This window comes from Sciurus vulgaris (assembly GCF_902686455.1).
Source record: "Sciurus vulgaris genome assembly, chromosome: 5".
Lineage (NCBI taxonomy): Eukaryota > Metazoa > Chordata > Mammalia > Rodentia > Sciuridae > Sciurus > Sciurus vulgaris.
The window spans coordinates 173,555,105-173,579,006 of NC_136465.1; the positions used below are offsets into that span (position 1 = coordinate 173,555,105).

General features: G+C 37.9%; 2 protein-coding genes across 3 annotated transcripts in view; one reads left to right on the forward strand and one right to left on the reverse strand.

The window, feature by feature from the left end:
* The window catches only part of ST13 (ST13 Hsp70 interacting protein), a 34,282-nt gene extending 14,774 nt beyond the window's left edge, over positions 1–19,508 (reverse strand). Inside the window, 4 exon segments of the mRNA XM_079140814.1 lie at positions 8,337–8,407; positions 11,085–11,160; positions 13,246–13,303; positions 19,281–19,508. Of these exon segments, the coding sequence (XP_078996940.1) occupies positions 8,337–8,407; positions 11,085–11,160; positions 13,246–13,303; positions 19,281–19,390 (315 nt within the window). The 5' untranslated portion in view covers positions 19,391–19,508.
* Positions 19,509–19,860: 352 nt separating this feature from the next.
* The window catches only part of XPNPEP3 (X-prolyl aminopeptidase 3), a 60,887-nt gene continuing 56,845 nt past the window's right edge, over positions 19,861–23,902 (forward strand). The window contains exon 1 of one of the 2 annotated variants that reach the window (XM_079140791.1): positions 19,861–20,070. In XM_079140791.1, coding sequence (XP_078996917.1) covers positions 20,007–20,070 — 64 coding nt within the window. In that variant the 5' untranslated portion in view covers positions 19,861–20,006. The other variant, XM_079140792.1, reaches the window with a different exon arrangement.

Consider the following 23,902-nt stretch of genomic DNA (forward strand, 5'->3'; position numbering starts at 1 on the left):
AATCAAAAATAAGCCAAATGACTGGGAATACAAATCATATCTCAATAATAACCCTGAACATTAATGGCCTAAACTCATCAATCAAAAGACATAGACTGGCAGAATGAATTAAAAAGAAAGACCCAACAATACGCTGCCTGCAAGAGACTCATCTCATAGAAAAAGATATCCGCAGACTAAAGGTGAAAGGATGGGAAAAAAACCTACCACGCACATGGACTCAAAAAAAAGGCGAGGGTTTCCATCCTTATATCAGATGTGGACTTCAAGCCAAAGTTAGTCAGAAGGGATAAAGAAGGACATTTCATACTGCTTAAGGGAACAAAAAACAAAAAGTTGGTTCTTTGAGAAAGTCAACAAAATAGACAAACCCTTAGGCACACTAACAAAGAGAAGGAGAGAGAAAACTCAAATTACTAAAATTCGTGATGAAAAAGGAAGTATCACGACAGACACCACTGAGATACAGAACATAATGAGAAGCTACTTTGAAAATCTGTATTCCAACAAAATAGAAACTACCGAAGACATTGACAAATTTCTAGAGACATGCTCCTCCCAAACTGAACCAGGAGGACATACACAATTTAAACAGATCAATATCAAGCAATGAAATAGAAGAAGCCATTAAAAACCTACCATCCAAGAAAAGCCCAGGACCAGACGGATTCTCAGCCGAGTTCTACAGACCTTCAAAGAAGAACTCATTCCAATACTTCTCAAAGTATTCCAGGAAATAGAAAAGGAGGGTACCCTACCAAACTCATTCTATGAAGCTAATATCACCCTCATACCCAAACCAGGAAAAGACACATCAAGGAAAGAAAATTTTAGACCAATATCCTTGATGAATATAGATGCAAAGATCCTTAACAAAATATTGGCAAACCGTATCCAAAAACGGTTTAAGAAAATCGTGCACCATGATCAAGTGGGGTTCATTCCTGGAATGCAAGGATGGTTCAACATTCGTAAATCAATAAACATAATCCATCATGTCAATAAACTTAAGGATTAAGAATCATATGGCAATTTCAATTGAGGCAGAAAAAGTGTTCGACAAAATACAACACCCCTTCATGCTCAAAACACTAGACAAAACAGGGATAGCAGGAACATACCTGAACATTTTAACGGCTATTTATGCTAAGCCATGGCCAACATCATTCTTAATGGAGAAAAACTGAAACCATTCCCTTTAAAAACGGGAACAAGACAGGGATGTCCTCTTTCACCACTTCTATTCAACATTGTCCTCGAAACTCTAGCCAGAGCAATTAGGCAGACTAAAGAAATTAAAGGGATACGAATAGGAAAAGAGGAACCTAAGCTGTCACTATTTGTGGATGACATGATTCTATATTTAGAGGATCCAAAAACCTCCTCCAGAAAGCTTCTAGACCTCATCAATGAATTCAGCAAAATAGCAGGCTATAAAATCAACACGCATAAATCTACAGCATTTTTATACGCAAGCGATGAAACAGCTGAAAGGGAAATGAGGAAAACAACTCCATTTGCAATAGCCTCAAAAAAAAATAAAATACTTAGAAATCAATCTAACCAAAGAGGTAAAAGATCTCTACAATGAAAACTACAAAACACTGAAGAAAGAAATTAAGGAAGACCTTAGAAGATGGAAAGATCTCCCATGTTCTTGATAGGCAGAATTAATATTGTCAAAATGGCCATACTACCAAAAGTGCTATACAGATTCAACGCAATTCCAATTAAAATTCCAATGACGTACCTTACAGAAATAGAGCAAGCAATCATGAAATTCATCTGGAAGATTAAGAAATCCAGAATAGCTAAAGCAATCCTTAGTGGAAGAATGAAATAGGGGTTATTGCAATACCAGAACTTCAACTATACTACCAAAGCAATAGTAACAAAAACGGCATGGTATTGGCATCAAAATAGACAGGTAGATCAATGGTACAGAATAGAGGACATGGACACAAACCCAAATAAATACAATTTTCTCATACTAGACAAAGGTGCCAAAAATATGCAATGGAGAAAAGATAGCCTCTTCAACAAATGGTGCTGGGAAAACTGGAAATCCATATGCAACAGAATGAAACTAAACCCTTATCTCTCACCCTGCACAAAAATCAACTCACAATGGATCAAGGACCTTGAAATCAAACCAGAGACCCTGTATCTTATAGAAGAAAAAGTAGGTCCAAATCTTCACCTTGTTAGCTTAGGATCAGACTTCCTTAACAGGACTCCCATAGCACAAGAAATAAAAGCAAGAATCGATAACTGGGACAGATTCAAACTAAACAGCTTTCTCTCAGCAAAGGAAACTATCAGCAATGCGAAGAGAGAGCCTAGAGAGTGGGAGAATATATTTGCCACTCATACTTCAGATAGAGCACTAATTTCCAGAATATATAAAGAACTCAAAAAACTCTACACCAAGAATACAAATAACCCAATCAACAAATGGGCTAAGGAAATGAACAGACACTTCACAGAAGAAGATGTACAAGCAATCAACAGATATATGAAAAAATGTTCAACATCTTTAGTAATAAGAGAAATGCAAATCAAAACTACACTAAGATTCCATCTCACCCCAATTAGAATGGCGATTATCAAGAATACAAGCAACAATAGGTGTTGGAGAGGATGTGGGGAAAAAGGTACATTCATACATTGCTGGTGGGGATGCAAATTAGTGCAGCCACTCTGGAAAGCAGTGTGGAGATTCCTTAGAAAACTTGGAATGGACCCACCATTTGACCCAGCTATCCCACTCCTTGGCCTATACCCAAAGGACTTAAAATCAGCATACTACAGAGATACAGCCACATCAATGTTTATAGCTGCTCAATTCACAATAGCCAGACTGTGGAACCAACCTAGATGCCCTTCAATTGATGAATGGATAAAGAAACTGTGGTATATATATACAATGACTATTACTTGGCTATAAATAATAATAAATTATGGCATTTGCAGGCAAATGGATGAAATTGGAGAATATCATGCTAAGTGAGATAAGCCAATCTCAACCAAAGAACGAATGATCTCACTGATAAGCGGATGATGACACATAATGGGGGGTGGGAGGGGGGCAAGAATGGAGGAAGGAGGGACTGTATAGAGGGAAAAGGGGTGGAGGGAAGGAAAAAAATTTTTTTGGACTTTCTTGGTGATAAGGATGTTACAAACCATATTTTCATTCATTCTTCTCTAGTCTCCAGCACGCAAAGAGAATAATCACATTACGTGATTAGTAAGAAATTACAAAGAATGTATAATTTGTATATGAGGTGTTCCACAAAAGCTCCTCTGTTAATGAAGGATATTCAGAGGTGAAATAATTAACCTGTGAGAGCTGGAAGCCTGTCCTAGGTTAAAAGAACTGGGTGGTGATTGAAGACAGGTGGGGCACAGCTGTAGGAAGTAGTTCTGTGATGGTGTGCCCTGGAAGGGGATGTCTTTCCTGTAGCCCCTTTCTCCCTGTCTCTCCTTCCTAAGCCTTTCTGGCTGTCATGAAGTGTGCAGCTGTCCTCTAATGTGCCCTTCAGACATAATGTTCTGCCTCAATTTGGGCCCAGAGCAATGGAGTCAGCTGTCTGTGGACTGAGATCTTTGAAGCTGAGAGTCCCAAATAAATTCCTTCCACTAATTTGTTCTCAGGTATTTTGGTCACAGTGACACACAACTAACACAGTTTATGAGCTTTAAAACATTTTTTGGGGGGTGCGGGGAGTGGAGGGATTGAACCCAGAGGTACTTAACACTTGAGGGACATCCCCAGCCTGTTTACCTGAGCTATATCCCCAGCCCTGTTTTTTGTTTTTTGTTTTAATTTTTAATTGTAGGTAGACATAATACCTTTATTTTTATGTGGTGCTGAGGATCCAACCCAGGGCCTCAGGCATGCTAAGTGAGCACTTTACCACTAAGTCCAACCCCAGCACACTGCAAACCTTTTATACTAAATACATTTCACTTTCTACACTCTGCTCTAGACATGACCTGTTCTGCTCCATCCCGACTGAAGCATGTTGTTCTGCCCTCATTTCACCACCTCCTACATAACTACACATAAATATTAAACTTAATCTCTTCACAAAGAGATATAACTAGTTCCCTTTACACATGAATCCTCATGCTTCATTTATTGCCATAAAAATATATTGAGCACCTACACTAAGTAGAATAAAAGATGTTGTCAGTACAAAGGTTAAAAGAACAAAACTTAAATAATCCAAAGAAACTGACTCATTATTAGATATAGTAAGACAATTCAATTGCAGGTTCAAGAGCAATATAAAAAAAACAAAAGTCAGAGTTCCTCCATACCTGCAAAAGTCATTTATAAAATGTTACAGAACAAGATAATGGGGCTGAGGATGTGGCTGAGTGGTAGAGTACCTGCCTGGTGTGAGTGAGGCCCTGAATTTCATAGGCAGCACAGCCCCCAAAAAGTAACAAACAAGATAATCATCACAATATAAACTAAATCTAGGAAACAGAGTTTATAAGATCACACAAAAAGTTCCAGAAGAGGAAAAAATAAAATTCTATTAAAAAACGTGAAAGAACTAAGAAACTTTGATGGTGTTCACTGAATGATGATTCTGAATATTTCAATCTACCTCCAAGTTACTTAATAAATTCAAAGTAATTCCAACAAAAATTCCTTTGACTATTAAAAAAAAAAAAAGTTGTTGGGCTGGAGATGTGGCACAATGGTAGAGCACTTATGTAGCATGCACAAGGTCCTGGGTTTAATCCTCAGTACCCGCCCCCCACACACACACAAAAGTAAAGAAAAAAATATAATAAACACTTCACTAAATAATCCTACACAAATCCAGAGTAATTTTATTTTTGCAGTACTAGGGATTGAACACAGGGCACTTTACCACTAAGCTACATCTCGAGCCCTTTTTATTATTTTGAGACATGGGTCTCACTCCCAAATTGCAAAAGGTGGCCTTGAACTTGCAAACCTCCTGCTTCAGTCTCCCCAAGTCACTGGGATCACTAGGCTGTGCCACCACACCCAGCTATGCCTGAGTAATTTCACAAAAATCATTAGCAAAAAAGAAAAAATTCAGTTCATGACAATATGGTAAACACAGTATCCTAAGAAAGTCTAAAATCAACCAAGCTTTGTCCCAAGAATGTAAAAAGCCTAAATGAAGGCTGGACTTCAGTGATATAACCAAATATTCAATCTGTTTTCACCCTTGTGGCAGGTGTCAATCCTGGTACATTCCAATAACACTGTTTCTGATGGTAATACAGGACACCAGATGATGAGAATATATGTCATCCGACTAGACAATGCCCAAAATAAACCTCGAACTCCAAATATCTACACAGGTAGGCATAATGGTAAACCAAAAATAAACCTGTCCCACACAAAGGGACATTCAAGTAGAGACAGGAGAGGAAAACAAACAAACAAACAAAAAACCCTCTCCTGAGAAGTCAAAAGTAAAAGCTGGTCTGGTCTGGAATTCCACATTACCTGTGTAGTTAAAACAAACATGTTTATAGTGCCGAGTCAGAGCCATTTTTTTTTGTTGTTGTTGTCGTTGCAGTACTGGGGATTGAACCCAGGGCCTTGTGCTTATGAGGCAAGCACTCTACCAACTGAGCTACATCCCCAGCCCGAAGTCAGAGGTTTAATGGAAGCAAATATACTCTTCTATAGAGGAACACACCTTCTACCCAGGCCTCAAAATTTTTCCAAAGGCAAGGCCCAAAAAAACCAAAGAACTCATGGTCAAAATAAAACGCACACACAAACACCAACACACAGGGCACAAGTAAACAAGTCACCTCAATAAGTAAGAACCCGAAAAAATAAGAGAATAAGACCAACGAAAGTTCCTCAGAACTTAATGTGTTTAATAAAAGCAAAAGACTTATCAAAAACCAAGTGGACTTTAAAAAGAAGCAAAGTGGGGCTAGGGATATAGCTCAGTTGGTAGAGTGCTTGCCTTGCATGTACTAAGGCCCTGCGTTCAATCCCCAGCACCAAAAAAAATCAGAAGAATCAAAGAGAAAGTAAAGTATCAAAATGAAAAACATTCCCCCAACACACACACTGGAGACTGAACCCAGGGGCACTTTATCACTGAGAAACACCCTAGACCGTTTTTATAAATTTGAGACCGGAATCTTGCTAAAATGCAAAGGCTGGCCTCAAACTTGTGATGCTCCTATGTCAGCCTCCCAGGTAACTGGGATTACATGCATGTGCTACCACACTCAGCTGCAAACAGAACATCAACAGGAGGCTAGGGCTGTAGGTCAGTGGCAGAGTGCTTGCCTAGCACATGTGAGGCACTGGATTCAATCCTTAGCACTACATAAAAAAATAAAATAAAATAAAGGTATGATATACAACTACAAAAAAATTAAAATCAACAGAACTGATTAGACTAGAAAATAAACATAATTCATAATAAAAAGATGAAGCTTAATAGTGAAAAAACCTTACATACATATCTAATCAGTTTCCAGAATAAGGGAGAAGAGAGGTGGAGGACTCAATATTTTAAAGAAATAAGTGGAAGATGTTCCAGTGCTAAAAAACATTAACAACCTTAGAATTTAAGATGCCCCATGTATCCCAAAGAGAAGACAAAAAGTTACTAAAAACCTAGACACACTGAAGTCGAAGAATCCCATCAATAAATAGGTCATACAATTTTTAAGGATTTCAAATGGTGACAAAAAGTGCTTGCATCTGTTTTTGACAAACATGCATGTGACTTATAGGAAAATGTTAGGAGTTACTGAAAGACATTTTAAAAAGAATTAAAAGTTAGATAAAACATTCACAGATAGTTAATCTCAAGAGAGGAGATATGTTCTCTCTCTAACTTTATTTCGACTTAATGTAATTCTAATGGGAGAAGCCTAATCTAGAGGAAAGGGAGACTTCACCACCTGATTCTGAAATTTATATGGAAAAACAAAGGGCCAAAACCAGCCAAAATACTACTGAAGGTTTGGGGGTTCCTGTCCTACCAAGTGACAAAGCGTAAAAGAAAGCTATATTAAAGACAATGTGGCATCAGTGCACAGAAAAAATTAGGCAAATACAACAAAAGACCACTGACCCAGACACATATGGAATAAGTATTATTTTATCATTAGTGAGAAAAGGAATTCTTCAATAGTGACACTGACAGGTAAACTAATTGCTAGTATCCAAAAATACTAAAATGAGCTAGAAATTAGTAAAAACAAGAGAGGAACAACCTAGTAGAAAAATTGGGAAAGGGTCTGGACAGAATTTACAAATAACTGAATAAATGAAAGACATTAGAATGTACAACCTTGTAAGAAATCAGGAAAATGCAAATTAAAAACTAGGAGGGGGGCTGGAGTTGTAGCTCAGAGGTAGAGCGCTTGCCTGGCATGTGTGAGGCCCTGGGTTTGAAACTCAGCACTGCATATAAATAAATAAAATAAAAGATCCATTGACAATTAAAAAAAAAATTTTTTTAAATAAAAAATAAATAAAAACAAGGACATATTAGTTCACATAAGACTGGCAAAGATGAACTCTGACAGTATCAAGTGTTGAGGATATAAACCAATATTTTAAGTTGCTATACTTGAGTGCTTCTAAGCATTTCCTCCCTCATCAGTCACCAGGAAGCTTTTTTACAGTTTTTCCTAATTTCTACTCCTTACTACAAAGATAATAAATGCTCAGGTGCTAAAACCTTTTGGAACACCACAAATCTAAAACTTTTTCAAGTCATCCTTTCAGGAATTAAATCTCCTGATCTTTGAGGACTCCTTAGACAAAAGCATTTTGGAAAACAATGTGGCATTAGATATCCCACTAAGACACAATTCTATTTCTTTTTTTTTTTTTAATTTATCTTTTAATTTTTTACAGAGTGTATTTTGATTTATTGTACACAAATGGGGTACATCATTTCGTTTCTATGGTTGTACACGATGTAGATTCATACCATTCATGTAATCCTACATATACATAGGGTAATGATGTCTGTCTCATTCCACCATTTTTCATACCCCCCTCCCTCTCGTTTCCTTCTACATAATCTAAAGTTCACAATTCTATTTCTAAGTACATACTTTAGGTGAATGTTATTAACTTTACAGAGTAATTAAACCAGATACAAACTTAGAGACCAAGTAAGCAGGAGCTTTTCACAAATCAGGTATATAAGTAGTAAAATAAAATGCCTGGCTAAATGCCTTAAGCAAAAGATTTATGAAATGCTTTTCTCCAAGTCATATCATAAAATAATTCCAACAGTGAGGAAACTTCACATTCCTTATAATAGCAGAGAATGAGATAGTGAACTTACCTCTGCATTTTCATCTCCCATTTCTTGAGGGGCATCAGTGTCTGGTTCAATTACACCTTCATTGTCAATTTCTGCCAAACATGAGAAAACAGTATTAAGACCTGTATTGTACAATGTAGATTCACTATTCTTATTGAAGTATTAAAAATGGATGAACTATGGCCAACATAACTGAGTTATTTGTATATTCAGTTTGTATTCATAGTTGCATATTCATATTGGTATATTCAGTTATGGCCAGCATCACTGAGTTGAGCATTTTAATTCTAATACCTGTTAATACCTGTCTAATAATTTTACTGTTTTACTTCAACTGCTATATCATACTAGATAGTTATAATTGGATTTGTAGTGGGAATGCTGGTGTGTACAGTTTCTAGTATTATACATAAACGATAATGATTTACTCGTGTCAAAGCAATGCAGATCAAATTTTTTCTACACAATGATTTACTACAATATATTTTATTTAATTTATTGATTTGCTTGTGGTGCTGGGGGATTGAAGCCAGGGCCTTGTGCATGTGAAGCAAGCACTCTACCAACTGAGCTCTCTCCCCAGCCCATAAAATGTATTTTTAAAAAATAAGTCAGGCACGTGGTCTACACCTATAATTCCAGCAACTCTGGAAGCTGAGACAGGAGTATCACAAGTTCATGATCAGAATCAGCAATTTAGCCAGAACGTAAGCAATTTAGCAAGACTGTCTCAAAAAAAAAGGACTGGGGATGTAGTTCAGTGGTACAGCACCCCTGGGTTCAATCTCCAGTACCGAAAAATAGATATTTTAAGCCAGGTATAGTGGTATACACCTATAATTCCAGCAACTTGGGAGGCTGAAGCAGGAGGATTGCAAATTCAAGGGCAGTCTCAGCAACTTAGTTTAAGAGACCCGCCCCCTCCCCAAAAACAATTGGGGTTGTAGCTCATTGGTAATGTGCTCTAGAGTTCAATACTCAGCAACCCCCCCCAATTAAAAAATATTTATGCAGATAACACTAGTAAATAGTGATATAGGAATTTCCAAAAATGAAATGCTAATTACCTTTACTGTAATTATTATACTGAAATATAGTATGGACAAATTTCAATTTTAACATAGACTATTTTTACATACTATTTTATTTTAAAATAAAATTTTATTAAATTTATTTAAAAATAGCATTTTAACATACTATTTTTACAGAATCAAGTCCTAAGGCTAGTACTGTAACCAAAACAGTAAAACATAAAAAGAGGCATGACAAATTTTGGGTGGAAGGACAAGTACCACTTATACCAACAGAGCAAAACAACAACTTACATACAAAACATTTTCAAGTTACAAAGTGGCTGAGTGTGGTTGCATATGCCTATAATCCAGTAGTTGGGAGGCTGAGGCAGGAAGATCACAAGTTTGAGTCCAGCCTCAGCAACTAGTGAAGTCCTGAGCCCTATCTCAAAATAAAATATATAAAAGAGCTGGGAATGTGGCTCAGTTTTACACACCCCGGGTTCAATTCCCACCCCCCAAAAAATCGATGACATTGAAATTAGTCACCTGAAATCAGAATTAGCAATTCTCCAAAAATACTTTAAAACTGAGGTATGATTGACAATTAACACTGTATATATTTAAGGTTTACAAAACTTTGTTGGGGGAGGGGATAGATAGTTTCAGGGATAGATAGGCACACATGCTCTACCACTGCTACATCCCCAGCTGCCAATGTGGTATTTAATGACAGTATAGATGTGCATATAAAATGCTTTGGGGGGGAGGATTAATAAAAACTATTGTAGTGATCAAAATTGAGAAAGACTAAAAAAGACCCTTTATAATAAAGACTTTCAATTAAGCCACCAAACTGCACATAAAAGACAAGAAAATCTTTAACAGTATTGAATATCAACTGATTCAAAAGTTGAAAAACTGTATTTTTCTTTAGCTTTTAGATAGGTTCTGTGACATAAAAGACTGCCCAATTAATAATTGGAGTATATTTATAGTCTCAAAAGTTTTTGTCTGTGGCCTTAAAAACAAAACCAAAAAACACCCTCATGGCATGGATATTAATTCTTCTAATTATGAACCAGTTTTATCAACATGAATTCAAGTACTAAAGGAAAATTTGTTACTCAATTCAGTTACTGGAAAACTTTTAAACCATGTTAAATACAAAATTGAGTATGTGATCCAACTTTTCAAATACAAACATCAGAAGTCTGAATTATTTAATGAAAATGCAACATCTACACTGAGATGCTTCATGTGTAAAATAAACTATGGACTTTGACAATTTAGGAAAATAACTCAAAGTATTTTTTATATCACTATGTAGTTGTTCATTTTTTCTTTTTTTTCAATGGGCAGTCCTGGGACTGAACCCAGGAGCACTCTACTACTGAGCTACAATCCACTGCCATTTTGTTTATTTTTGACACAAGTTCCTGCTAATTTCCCAGAATGGCCTTGAACTCGCAATCCCTCCTACCTCTGCCTCCCAAGTAGCTGGGATTACAGATGTGTGCCACCATATTCAGCTTAGGCATTATTATTTTAACCAATACATCACTGGTTTAAGTAGAATTATATTTTGAGGATTTATTTAATCCCTTTCCTTTCACCTTTCAAAATATGGCTACTAGAAGACTTCTGAGTTTCATTTGTAGCTCATTAACAACCATTTCTATTAGTGCGGGTTTTGTTACTCCACTAGAAGTTGACTCAGAATCATAAGATTATCAAATACACACTGTCTCCTCACCCAGATCACTTTCCTCACTTGATGGCTCATCTCTCTTGATGTTTTCCTCCGTCTTCTTGCTATCTGTTTTTTCTTCCTAGCAAAGGGAATGAAAACGGTGCCATGTGAGTATTTAATAACACACCATGTATGTGATATATATGCACACCCACTTATAAAAATTAACATATACACTGTCCACATACATTGTATCTTAGTTACTAATGTTCCTTTATTTTGGCAACCTTCAGTTTTGTGTTTGTCCTTTTTAATTAACTATAGGTCCAGTCCCTCATTCAAACCTTTCAGGATAATGTGTTTGTGAACGTAAAAATTCTGGGATGCTAGAAATTGAATTCAATGCTTATACAATATATTATGTAATGCACTTAAAGGGTACCATAGCCTAAAACTCCCCACAATCAAATAATTATTACTTTTGCAAAATAAAGTTCAAATATTCATAATTCGTGGTATAAAGACTGTAATAGCCAGGCACAGTGGAATGCCTGAAGGCCCAGTTACTTGAGACTGAAGCAGGAGGATCACGAAAGTCCAAGAGTTTGAGGTCAGCCTGGACAACCTATCAAGAATCTGCCTTCAAAACAAAATGAGACTATGAACAGTCCATTCAGATAATATTTTACTACCAAATTTACTAAAACTTTTACTTTTCAATGGTCTTTCAGTTTGAGAATTGCAAATAAGGGCTTACAAAACTGTAAAGAACAATTAAAAATCAAAGAATTTAAACGTGTACAAGATGGAAACCAAATTTCCATTCCATTCTGTAACCAGTGTGATTTCTTGTACATCACATATAAAATACATTCTATGTGTATGATAACTCTGCACTTTGCCTTTTCCATTTAATAATGCTGTATATCTTAAGAGAATACACTGCAAGCAGCCCACTGCATCTATTCATTCATCTGTGTTAGTATGTCAGAATTATCTAAGTTCCTTCTGCCTTTGCTTTTTAAAAATTAAAATCAAAATCCCAGCATCATACAAAATATTTTTTGAGTCTCTACCAAACATGAAAATCTGCTAAACACATTAGTTAGCATATACTTAAGACCAGTTATTAAGTCTAAATTAGATAATTTTGTTTCCATACATTTTTATCAAATGCAAAGTACCAAGGGCTCTGAAAATACCAAACTGGTAAAAGGACACCTAAAAAGGGTTAACGACTTTTTGAGTTTTTGCTTATTAACCTTTCTCATTACAAGGTTCATATCAGAAGTTCACAGATAAAAATTTCTTTTTCCACATCTAAATAGATAAAAACCATATTAATGGTTCTAAATAAAATAGCAAATTAATTTAAGATACCTAATCAAGGCCGGACACACAGTGTCACATGCCTGTAACCCAGTAGCTCAGAAGAGTGGGAAGGAGGATCAAAAGTTCAGGCCAGCCTCAGCAACCTGGCAAGGCCCTAATAACTTGGTGAGACCCTGTCTCAAAAAAGGGCTGAGGATGTGGCTCAGAGGTTAAGTACCCCTGGGTAAAGAAAAAATAACAATTTAAAAATCAAATTAAAAAAAGATAGCTAATCAGAAAACTTGGGAAAAAATCTTTCAAACATGAAGGCACAAAATAGGAGGAAAAAAATACTGAAGCGAGTGTTTTAAAAAATACTGCAGAGTACATTTACTCCCTCATTTTCAAACTTTAGCTACTGGAAATCCCACCTGATCTTACGCATCTTTTTGAAGAATATGCCAAATAAGCACACTGATTCATACTCAGAAACACCCTCAGGTAATAAGAAAAAATTTAAAAATTACTGATTTGCGATCCTTGTTCATTTATTTTGCAAATAAAGGACCTACAATGCATAACACAGTAAGCGAGGTATTAAACAGACAATTATGAAGACTGCAGATACACACCATCTCAGAGCTTACCACTTACAGGCCATGAATACAACATATGAATAACATTAATTTTAAAACCGAGTGATTATTCAACCTCAAATTCTCAGTTTTAAATCAACTTTCATAGATTTGGTCTAAAAACAAATTTTATAAAGACAAACAAATGTCTTAAAGATCTTATTTCCAAGTGATCTTGGGGAAAATTGGGAATGCTAACTTGAAAGCAGTAGTTAAAAAACACTCCCTAAGAAATTTTACATTTTACCATTAAACACATGAATAAAATTAAAACTTACCTTGATATTTTCTTCTGATTTAGGTTTATGAGTAGCAGGTGGTACTTTACCCCCCATGCTTGAAGATGAGGAAAAAAAATTTAGAAAATTAAATTTCACTAAGTCAAGCAACATGTCTATGCCTAAAAGATGTTTAGATGGCTACCCTTTCAAAACTAAGGAGTGTTTTCAATTATTTTGAATACCTTGGTATTATTATGATCAATTTTTTTTCAGTTTCAAATTTTATTAGTATCCTGGTTAATGAAACCCTTTCCCTGTCTCTATAAATTTAATAAACCTAACTATATAACTTCTCTGTGCCTAATCCCAGAGGAAAAATAAGAGAAGTCAACATGCAATGACAAAATCATTCATACAAGTTGATAGCTTAAAATTCAGTAGGTAATTATAAACTCAAATCTTAGACTAACATTTAGCAAGTATTTCAATTCAAACAGGCAACTTATGAAATAATTATGTAGTCACAATTATTCAAAATGTTTGTTTCACCTCAGTCCTACAAGGATCTTTCTTATATATATTCACATGTTCCTCACATTACACATTTTCTCCTCCTTATCACCTCTAAACTTCACCCATTAAGACTTCCTCTAAGGCCTTGTAAATCCTCCTTCCCCAAAGAATCCAGAGCAACACTATGAATTACATGCACACAACAAAAACAAAGAAAAATGACCAAAGAATGTTCTATGCTCCATTTGATATAGACCCTAGAGCACGTGGGCTGCATGCCAACAGCACAGTGACTAAAATGTTTGATGAATTTAAGGTCAAAAACAAACAACAAAGCAGGTACAATTAAAAAAAGAAGTTATTAACTTCTACATAAAAAAGGATTCATTAATTTGGAAAACAGGCACCTATTCCAAGATACCACACTAAAGTGCTGATTTTAACTAGACTGAGGTTTCTACGGTTACATTCATTTCGGTTGGGTAGAATCTGTGGACACAGGATAGGCTGAATTTAAGTGGATATCAGTTTTCTAAAAAAACTTGTTTTTGGAAACAGGGATTTAAACCAGAGGTACAATATCACTGAGCTACATTCCCACTGCTTTATTTTGAGACAGGGTCTTGCTAAATTGCTAAGGCTAGCCTTGAACTTCTGTAATCCCAGCTACTCAGCACACTGAGGCAGGAGGATTGTACATTTGAGGCCAGCCTGGACAATTTAGTGAGACCCTATCTCAAAATTGAAAAGAAATAAAGGGCTAAGCATACACCTCAGTGGCAGAGCACCCCTGAGTTTAATTCTCAGTACCAAAAAACAAAAACAGAAAAGGGAGAGCATTCCAGCTGTTCTAAATCTTGTACAACACTTGGCTTAGCCTTCTAGCCAGGTGTGGTGACACATGCCCATAATCCTAGATACTTGGAAGTCTGAGGCAGGAGGATCACTCATTCAAGGCCCATCTACACAATTTAGCAAGACTTTGTCTCAAAATTGAGAATAGAGTAAGGCTGAGACATAGATTACTAGTATAGCACTTGCTTCATTATGTGTGCAGCTGAGTTTAATCTCCAGTGCAGCGAATAATTTTTAGCCTTTTTTTTTTTTTTTTTTTAACACTGGGAATTGAACCCAGGGGGTGCTTAACCATTGAGTCACATCCCCAGCCCTTTATATTTTGAGACTGAGTCTCACTAAGTTGCTTAGGTCCTTGCTAAATTGCTGAGGCTGGTTTTGAACTTGGGATTCTCCTGCCTCAGCCTCCCAAGCCACTGGGATTACAGGTATGCACCACCAACCTGGCATGTTTTAGCCTTTCTGATAAGTGTGTAGTAGCATCTCATTGTGTTGCATCCATTTTAAATATTTATTGACTGTTCAAATATAGTCTTTTTGTGAAGTTCAACTCAAACCCAGCCTTCCTTTAGGCTATCTTTATTCGTAGGCATTCTTTTTATATTCTGCACATGAGCCCTTTGTCAGTTGTATGTGTTGCAAGTATCTTCTCACTTGTAGTTTGCCTTTCTACTATCTTAATCTCTTGATGAACCCAACGTGAAACAAAAGTAAAAATGCAAAGTAGCAAATGGAACAGAAACAAAAATTGGAATTTCTTATAAGCATCAGTCACTCAAGAAAAATTGCACTTTTTCTGTTTAATGTGATAGTTACAAAAAAAATCAATTACTCAGCACCCTTAAAAAGGAATGCTTCCTGAATGACAAAAATAAGTAACATCTTAATCCAAGACATTTATATTTTTAGTTCAGCAACATAAAATGATTCAGTGGTAAGGAGCAGGCATATAAACACCACTAACTTATTTCTATAGGAAAAGCTACTTTTCAAAAGGGCACAGTAATCAAACACTAGCTCTTTGTAGTTGAATTTTAACCAAGTCACAGGCTTCTTAGCTGTTTTTTTTCCTAAGTTTCAAAATGCAGCTCAGGAATGTATTTAGGGTAACATTCAAACAGTCTCAGCACTGTAACTCTGGGAAGTGATATTCCTGCCAAGAAATGTATTAAGTTAAATCTAATTCTAAGAAAAATAATCAGGCAAATTCACATTGAGGAAAATCTACAAAAATAACTGAGTTGTAATATTCAAACTTCAACATCAATATTCATGGTCATTAGAGTCGAGGTAAGATGGAAAAACTGTTTCACAATGAAGGAGATAAGAGACATGACAACTAAGTTTAACACTGTAATTCTGAGATTTAGATAGTATTAATGTATCCATCTTAGTTTCCTGAGTTTGATGGTTTTATTTTCAAGACTATTCTTGTTTACAGGAAACAAAAATTCTATGGTATTGAGGGGCATATGCTGAAAGCTTACTCTCACATCACTTGGCAAAAAATACTTCTTTGTAATGTTTTTCTATTCTTCTTTCAGTCAGAAATTGTTCAGAAATATTTTAAAAATTAAGCAAAAGAAAGTATATTCATAAACTAGGTTGAGAGTTTCTCACATTCCAAGTTCTAGTTCCTTACTGGAAGTTAACACCAATTTATAGCTACAAAGAGTTCAATTAATGCAGCGGAAATCTAGAACAAATTAGTTTCCAGCAAAATATTGCCATGTGGACTTTGCTGGTATAGGATTTTATGTCATAGCCTTAATTAGGTAGGGCTAGTACAAAGGCATTCCTCAAATAGGGTCACACAAGATAATTCATAATTCTCTTACATGAATTAAAATCTTCAATCCATGCTATAGGCAGATGTTAAAAAAATGGGGTGTTATATTTTAAATTCTACATTTAAGATAGAAATGCATTATTTGCTACTCTTTAAAATATTTACGGGGCTGGGGAGATAGCTCAGTTGGTAGAGTGCTTGCCTGTCAAGCACAAGGCCCTGGGTTCGATCCCCAGCACCGCAAAAAAAAAAAAAATTTACGAAAAGTCATGTACCATGCTCTGTGCCAGGAGTGGGGATGGATACAAAGACACTCCCCTTAATTAAATTACCATGAAATAAACTAATAAAAACACAAGATATAAAATTATTATTAAATGGGAGAAACAGGGTCAGACAACACCTCCCCCTCAATAAAGAGTAAAATGAAAATACCTCAAAATATACTTGGTGAAAAGAACAGTCTTCCTGGATTCCCACTGACCACTAGTTCAGATTTTTCTCATTTTATGTGTTACATGAGAATTTCTATTGTGTTCTCTCTGTATAATTTAAGAGGTTAAGCTAATAAATTTCTTACATCAAATAAAATTGTAAGCTATAAACTGAGAGCAATCATAGCAGATAAAATGTTCTTCAACATCTAGAAAAGCACCTGAGAGAGAACTCTGGCAAGGTTTCAACTCAAGGAATCCTAGTAGTACAATTGATATTCCTGGATTTGGAAGTCTCCACATTCAGTCTAATTTGCTAAAATACTGGACTGCTTTATGACTAATATGAATGCAAAGAAGGAAACTGATACAAACCCAATAGTCTTAAAAGCCTATAAAAATGAAAGTTTAAATTAAGACAGCAAAAGCTTCTGTTAAAATTCCAATTTAAGTTCAAAGAACTCTACACATGCCAAGATATTTCACCCCATATTCAAAACATACAATTTAGAATTCCACAAGAAAAATATACGTGGAATCAAAAAAGAAAAACGGAATTACCCATGGAATTACCTATAAGAAATATTAAAGAAAAATGCATGATTATTTTGGGGAACAGTAATGCTAAGCAAATATCTTGCAGACCTCAAATTGGGACTCTCTAACATAGTCATAATCTAATTTCTCCAGCACAAGTTTCAACATTGGTCTTAGGTATGTTTTAACTTTTCTTCATGGTCCTCTCCTCCTCTCTAGTGATAAACAAACAAAAAAACAGTGTTCACTCAGTAAAATGTTCACTCTTGGTGCCAGTCATTTCTTCCCATGGTGTACCTGTTTTACCTGGAATTTTAGGAACAATTTATTAATTAAAGTACAGAAATATCTTAAGTGAGGCTTTTGGAACAAGTTTTTCAACAGAGAAAAGGATTAAAATTTAGTCAATTCCTACTCCTTGCATTTATCCAACAGCAACTTGTGAGTTGGTTTTGTTTTTGAGGAGGAATTTAGAAAATAGGATTCTTCTTAACCATTAATAATAGCTATAAAGTTAGTATAATAATTTTAAATGTTCTGAGTAAAAATCAGGGCTAGAAAACTGTTGGCGAGAAAAAACTGAAAAACTTCTTAAAGGAAAAAAATCAAACCCTCATACCCGGCAATGATAGATTTTTAACATAGTTTCTCCCTTATAACAAGACTGCTCAAAGAAATGCTCATCCAAATATTTGATAATCATGAGTTCACTTTCCCCTATAAAAAGATTACTAAAACAGATTAACGTTTATGCTATTATGATAGTTACCTCTTAGGAGTCACAGTGCTTTGCAGAGTTGTTATTCATTCTAGTGAAATGCAATTGCATGTTATCTCTCTCCCTTCTTTTTTAAGAAGTGGTCTTGCTACACTGCCAGGCTGGCCTCCGCTTCCTGAGCTCAAGTGATCTTCCTGCCTCAGCCTCCTGAGAAGTTGGGACTACAGGCATGCGCCACTCCTCGCAGGCTGTTTATCGCTTTTAAATTCCCCACTACTAGTGATTTTTTTTTTCCTGGGGATTGAACACAGGGCCTCTCGCTAGTAGTGATTCCCCCCCCCCCCCCCAATCACCGCCCAGGGGAAGGTTTCCCTCTTTTCCTTCAAGTAGTACTCCAACACACAGACAGCTAATCTCTACTATAGAGTAAACCTTAAAACTAGTTTTTGTATTTGTCTGTATCCCTAAATAGGCACTACTCATACAGTTTCCCAGCAGCTGGCAAAACGCCTGTTAATACGTAAGTCCTTGCACGTAAGAAGGTACTCCAGAGATAAAGAGAACAAGACCACATGCTGGAAACACACTGGTTCTTGAAAAATCACTTTCCTTCAAATGTTTGGAGAGAAAGTACTACTAAGAACTGAGGTATGCTAAGAGATTTCCAAGATAACGGATTCTACGCAGTTAGAATAGCTGTAAGGTAAAGTAAAAATAACCCAACGGAGTTACTCTCATAGTAAAACTTACAACCTTACCTAAAAGAATAGTGAATAAAGGAGCTCACATGTTAACGCGACCAAAGCGGGCCGCCAGAGAAAGAAAAACAACCCCACTCGAGGGCGAGGAGTTGCGCCTTCTCGTGCCTCTCCCTTCGCTCTTTAAGGCTCGGGGCCCCAGTCCCTGCAGTCGGCTGCGTGCACCTCTCCAGCACACAGCGTGGGACTTCAGGCGGCGGGGACCCCGGCTCGGCCCCCCAAATAACTCCCGGCCCCTGCACTATCGAAGGCTCCTGATCCTCCATTAACCCCTACAGGTCGCTTCCCTTCCCGCCAGGGAGCGATGCCACCCAGGGGCCCCGAGCCCGAGCCCGAGCCCGAGCCCGAGCCCGAGCCCGAGCCCGAGCCCGAGCCCGAGCCCGAGCCCGAGCCCGCGCCCGCGCCCGCGCCCGCGCCCGCCGCCCCGCGCCAGCTGCGGCCCGGCTCCCCCTCTTCCCGCCCCCAACGGTCCGGGGCGCGGGTCTCACCTCTCCACCCACTCTCTCAGGAAGCGCATCTCCTCGGTGTGCAGGACGCTCGGATCCTGCTTACACATTTTCACGAAGGCCCGGAGCTCGCTCACTTTGCGGGGGTCCATGGTGGCGGAGAGGCAGGCGGAGGCGGCTGCGGCCCGTTCCCAGGCCCGGGCGCTGGCTCAGCGTGACCGCGCAGAAGGGGGCGGATGCCGCGAGGCCGAACAGACTAGAACCTCCCCGGCCGCTGGCTCCTCCCCCCAACGGCCTCGTGACCCCGGGTCCTTCGCTGGCTCAGTCCGTCTCCCTCTACCCGTGCTCCTGCGCGCTGCCTAGAATCTTCTAGAAGTGTGGCTGTTCGCGCTATTGCCTGCCTCTCTACGCCAACATTCTTAAATGTATCCCACACTCTGAAGCAGTTCCCCGGATGGGTCAAGCCCTGTACATGGGCGCTTTCAAGCGGGCCGGAAACAGCCCCTCCAGTGAACCACTGGAATCGGACATTCTGGGAAGGTGGGCGTTAAAGTGGTACGCGAAGCCCTAGTGAAAAAGGGCCCTGCGGCCTGATCGCCGGGCGCGGGCGTGACGTCAGCCTTCTGCGCCGCCGCGGGAGGAAAGACCGCGAGCGGCGCCCGCCGGAAGGGGAGGGGCGGTTGGTCGGGTTTCCTGGCGACGCGGCTGTGCCGGCGGCTCCTTCGCGGCCTGTTTGCCTTTCTCTTCCTGACGTGTGAGCTGGCAGTCATGCTTTGGCTACTCTCTACTCTCAAGCTAGTTCCTGTCGTAGCCAGCGCCCGCGGCCTTTCAGGTTAGACTCTCCTCCCACGGTGTCCCCTCCAGGGCTTGCTCTCTGAGAAACCTGAGGCGCCCCAGAGAGGTCTAAGTTGGTCTCAGGCGATCCCTGGTTCTGGTTCTGCGGACCCTTCTCCTTCGGGGGCTTCCGCGGATTTCTTCTTTATCGGCTGCTCCTGGAAAAGGGTGGGCCCTGTGTTTTCTCTACCGTTGAGGTATTCTGGGAAGCTGACATGACTGCAAAGAGAACCGTGTGCCACCCCCCCGGAGGGACTGTCTTCAAAGTTACTCGGACGCAGAAGTTTGTCAGTTATCGTCACACTCGCTTAGGTGACAGTGTCTTTCACATCAAGTAGTTCTTGCTTCTGTTAGGTCATCCAAAAATCCTATCTCCTTGTTTTAAAAGAGCTGATTCCAGATCTGGCTCCAGAATATATAAGACACATGTTTGGTAACAAGTCTTTTGAGCAATTTCTCTCAGAAAAGCTGCAGGGGTTTGTAAATTTTGTTTGTAATGACAAGATGAAGGAGCCCAGGAACAAGGGGAACCATGTTTTGTCGGGTGTCCTCTAACGGGAAAATTAATCTGATGAACCTAAAGTTTAAAAGTGAAAACTGAATCATCTGCTTTGTGGACAAATCTGCCATTGGATCATATTTCAGTTTGGGGGACCAATATGTGAACCAGATGATACTGGACATCAAAGCTGTATCTTGGCATTTGTTTATGATGTTTTACTTGGATTCATTGAAAATGGAATGTAATATTACCAACTTAATTTTTTTCCTACAAAAATCACCATCCAGTGCACAGAATTACTTTTCAGTTCTAATAGTAAAGCTGTATGCTGAAAGTTGGTGGGAGGAAGTGAAAAGATAGATTGTACAATTTATCAGTCTTAAATCACAGAGGACAGTCCATGATTTTTGAGCTGAAACCATCCTTTGCTTGTGACCTTTTGTTTTTCTTGAGGCTTTGTAAACCTGGTTAATCAAAAATAGGACTAGATACTACATTATACATACCAAGATTGTTTCAAAATTAATTCATTATGCTTCAGTTTGCTTCCATAGAATAAGCAAGTTGAACCTCTTATTATTAAATATGTATTGGCCTTTTTACTCAGTGAATGATCTGAGGGGTTTCATGAGGAACTGAAACACAGGATGAAGATTTACAAATCAGGGATTTTACATCAGGTAGCTCTTGTATTAATTGTATCTAGTCCTTTTTCTGTTATACCACCAATAGATAAGATCCTGGCTTGGTAGGGTCCTTTTGGAACTTTTTATTCATTGAGTAAGCCAGAAAGAATGCATTTTAATGCAATAAGTAAACTTTTTCTTGGAGGGTAGGGGATTGAATCCAGGGCTTTACACATGCCAGGCAAGCATTCTATGTCTGAGCTATATCCCCAACTCCTCATTCAGTAACTTTTGAGTTAGTAGTCATTGTGGATGAATTGCCACTTCCCTGGAGTTGTTCATTCTGGTCAAAGGGAGATAGACAAACAATAAATGACATTGTAGCCAAGTGTTATAATAGAGTCTTGACCAAAAAATAAATGACACTGCAGCCAAGTGTGATAACAGAGTCTTGACTCAAGTGACATGGAACTCAGGAAAGTAGTCATGAATTGTAAATACTGTGTTATCCTGAAATTTTGTTAAGTTTTAGAATTTGAAAATTCCATGCCTGAGGTACTCACAGATAAACCTTTGAATATCTGTAGTAGTTCTTCCTTAGAAAGGCTTTGCATGCAGAGCGTTGAATACTATGGAAGACTTTCTCTTCTGTGAAAGTCATGCACTGCTGCCAGGCATGTAGTCTCATGCCTATAATCAGGAGGCCGAGGCAATAGGAGCATGAGTTTAAAGGCAACCTCAGCAACTTAATGAGGCCCTAAGCAACTTAAAATAATCCCTAATACTCTGAAAAAGAAAGGCATGCATACCTAAAGTGAATTTATTGTATTTTTCACTTTGTGTGTGTGTGCGTGTGCATGCACTGGTAATTGAACCCAGGACCTCATGCAAGCCAAACACTGGCTCTACCACTGAGCTACACCCCCAATCCCAAATGTGCAAACCTAATTAAGAGATTTCATTAGATGAACTACGCTGTTAGCACCATCCAGTCATCTAAGGACAAAATAAGGCACTAGTGATGCATAAATTTGTTATATTTTAAAAGAGTAAATCATTTAAAATATATCTTTAAGTCTAACATGGGAAAGGCAAATACTGAAAATATTGAAGACAGTATTTTGAAAATTTTTTTTTAGTTATCAGTGGACCTTTGTTTTATTTATTTTTGTGTGGTAGTGAGAATTGAACTCAGTGCCTCACATGTGCTAGGGAATCACTCTACCACTGAGCCACAACCCCAGCCCAAGAAGACAGTATTTTTAAAAACCTGTTTGCAGATAATAACTCACTCAACAAACATTGAGCACCAAATATGAACCCTGAGTGAAAAAAACAGCTGCTTTCACAGGAGATGGCTTAGGCAAATAATTGTAATACAATTACAATGCAGGAAATTCTTTCCAGTGCTTATTAAATTCAAGCATCTCAAATGTAGCATATCCAAAACTTAACAACTTGCAATCCTATCTCAGCGAATGACAATTCCATTCTTCCACTTGCTGCATTGTGCCAAAAACCCTGTCATCCTCTTCTATCATGTCCCCAAATTGTTGGCATATTACTGTTTGACTCTACCTATTGAACATCCCAAATTTTTATCATTCTTTGCCACCAACCTGGATCAAACCACTATAATTTCTTACTTAGGGCAATAGTGTGATTTCCATGCTTACTTTGAGTTTATATTCAACAGCGGCCAGAGGGGTCTTATTAAAATATGTCACATTATGTCACTCTTTTTCTCAAAACCTCCAGTGGCTTCCTATCCTGTGTATGGTAGCCATTGTGCACACTGTGATCTAGAGGTCTCTGCATTATCTAACTTCCTTTCAACCTTTCTGCCTTTCTAACTTCATCTGTTTGCTGTTTTAATCTGACACATTCATCTTCTCTAATGCATCTTATGGAGCTGCCTTAGGAATATTGCACTTACTACTTCCTTTTGTCTGGAATTCTCTTTAACCAGATACCCTGACTTCCTTTGCATGTTGAATGTAACCACTTTCCCTGGCTACTTTAGCTAAAATTACAATTCATATATCCCAAATTTTTAGACCTAAAAAAAGTTGTGAATTGGGTGCAGTAGCCCAGTCTGACGATTTTTTTTTGTGGGGGTGGGTATCAGGTATTGAACCCAGAGGTGCTTTAACACTAGGCTACATCCCCACAACTTTTTATTTCTTATTTTGAAATGGGATCTCACTAGGATGTTGAGGGCCTCACAGAATTATTGAAGCTGGCTTTGAATTTGTGATCCTCCTGCCTCAGCCTTCCAAGTCCCTGGGATTACAGACATGTGTCACCACACCCAAGCAGACTGTATTTTAATATTTGTTTATTGTTTGTAACTGTAAAAGCTGAGATTTTTGTTGTTTGTTCACTGTTATACCCCAAGAACCTAGCACACTGTCTGACAAATAGCAGGTACTCAAAAAATGCTGCTGGGGGAAAAAAAAAAAGATTGAGAAACAATATATTTTGAAAATGAAGTCATTATAGAAAGCTACAAATAGTGTTGAAATCAAAGTTAACTCATTTAGAAGGAAGCAAATATATGCAAATAATTACCTCACACTGCTTGCTTGATATCTGATATATTTGTGACTCATCTGTTTTCTCCCAGCATGACCCTAAATTAAAAGGCTGTAGGTAGTATTTTAGAGTAATGAGTTTGTTGATTCTATGTACACACTTCAAAT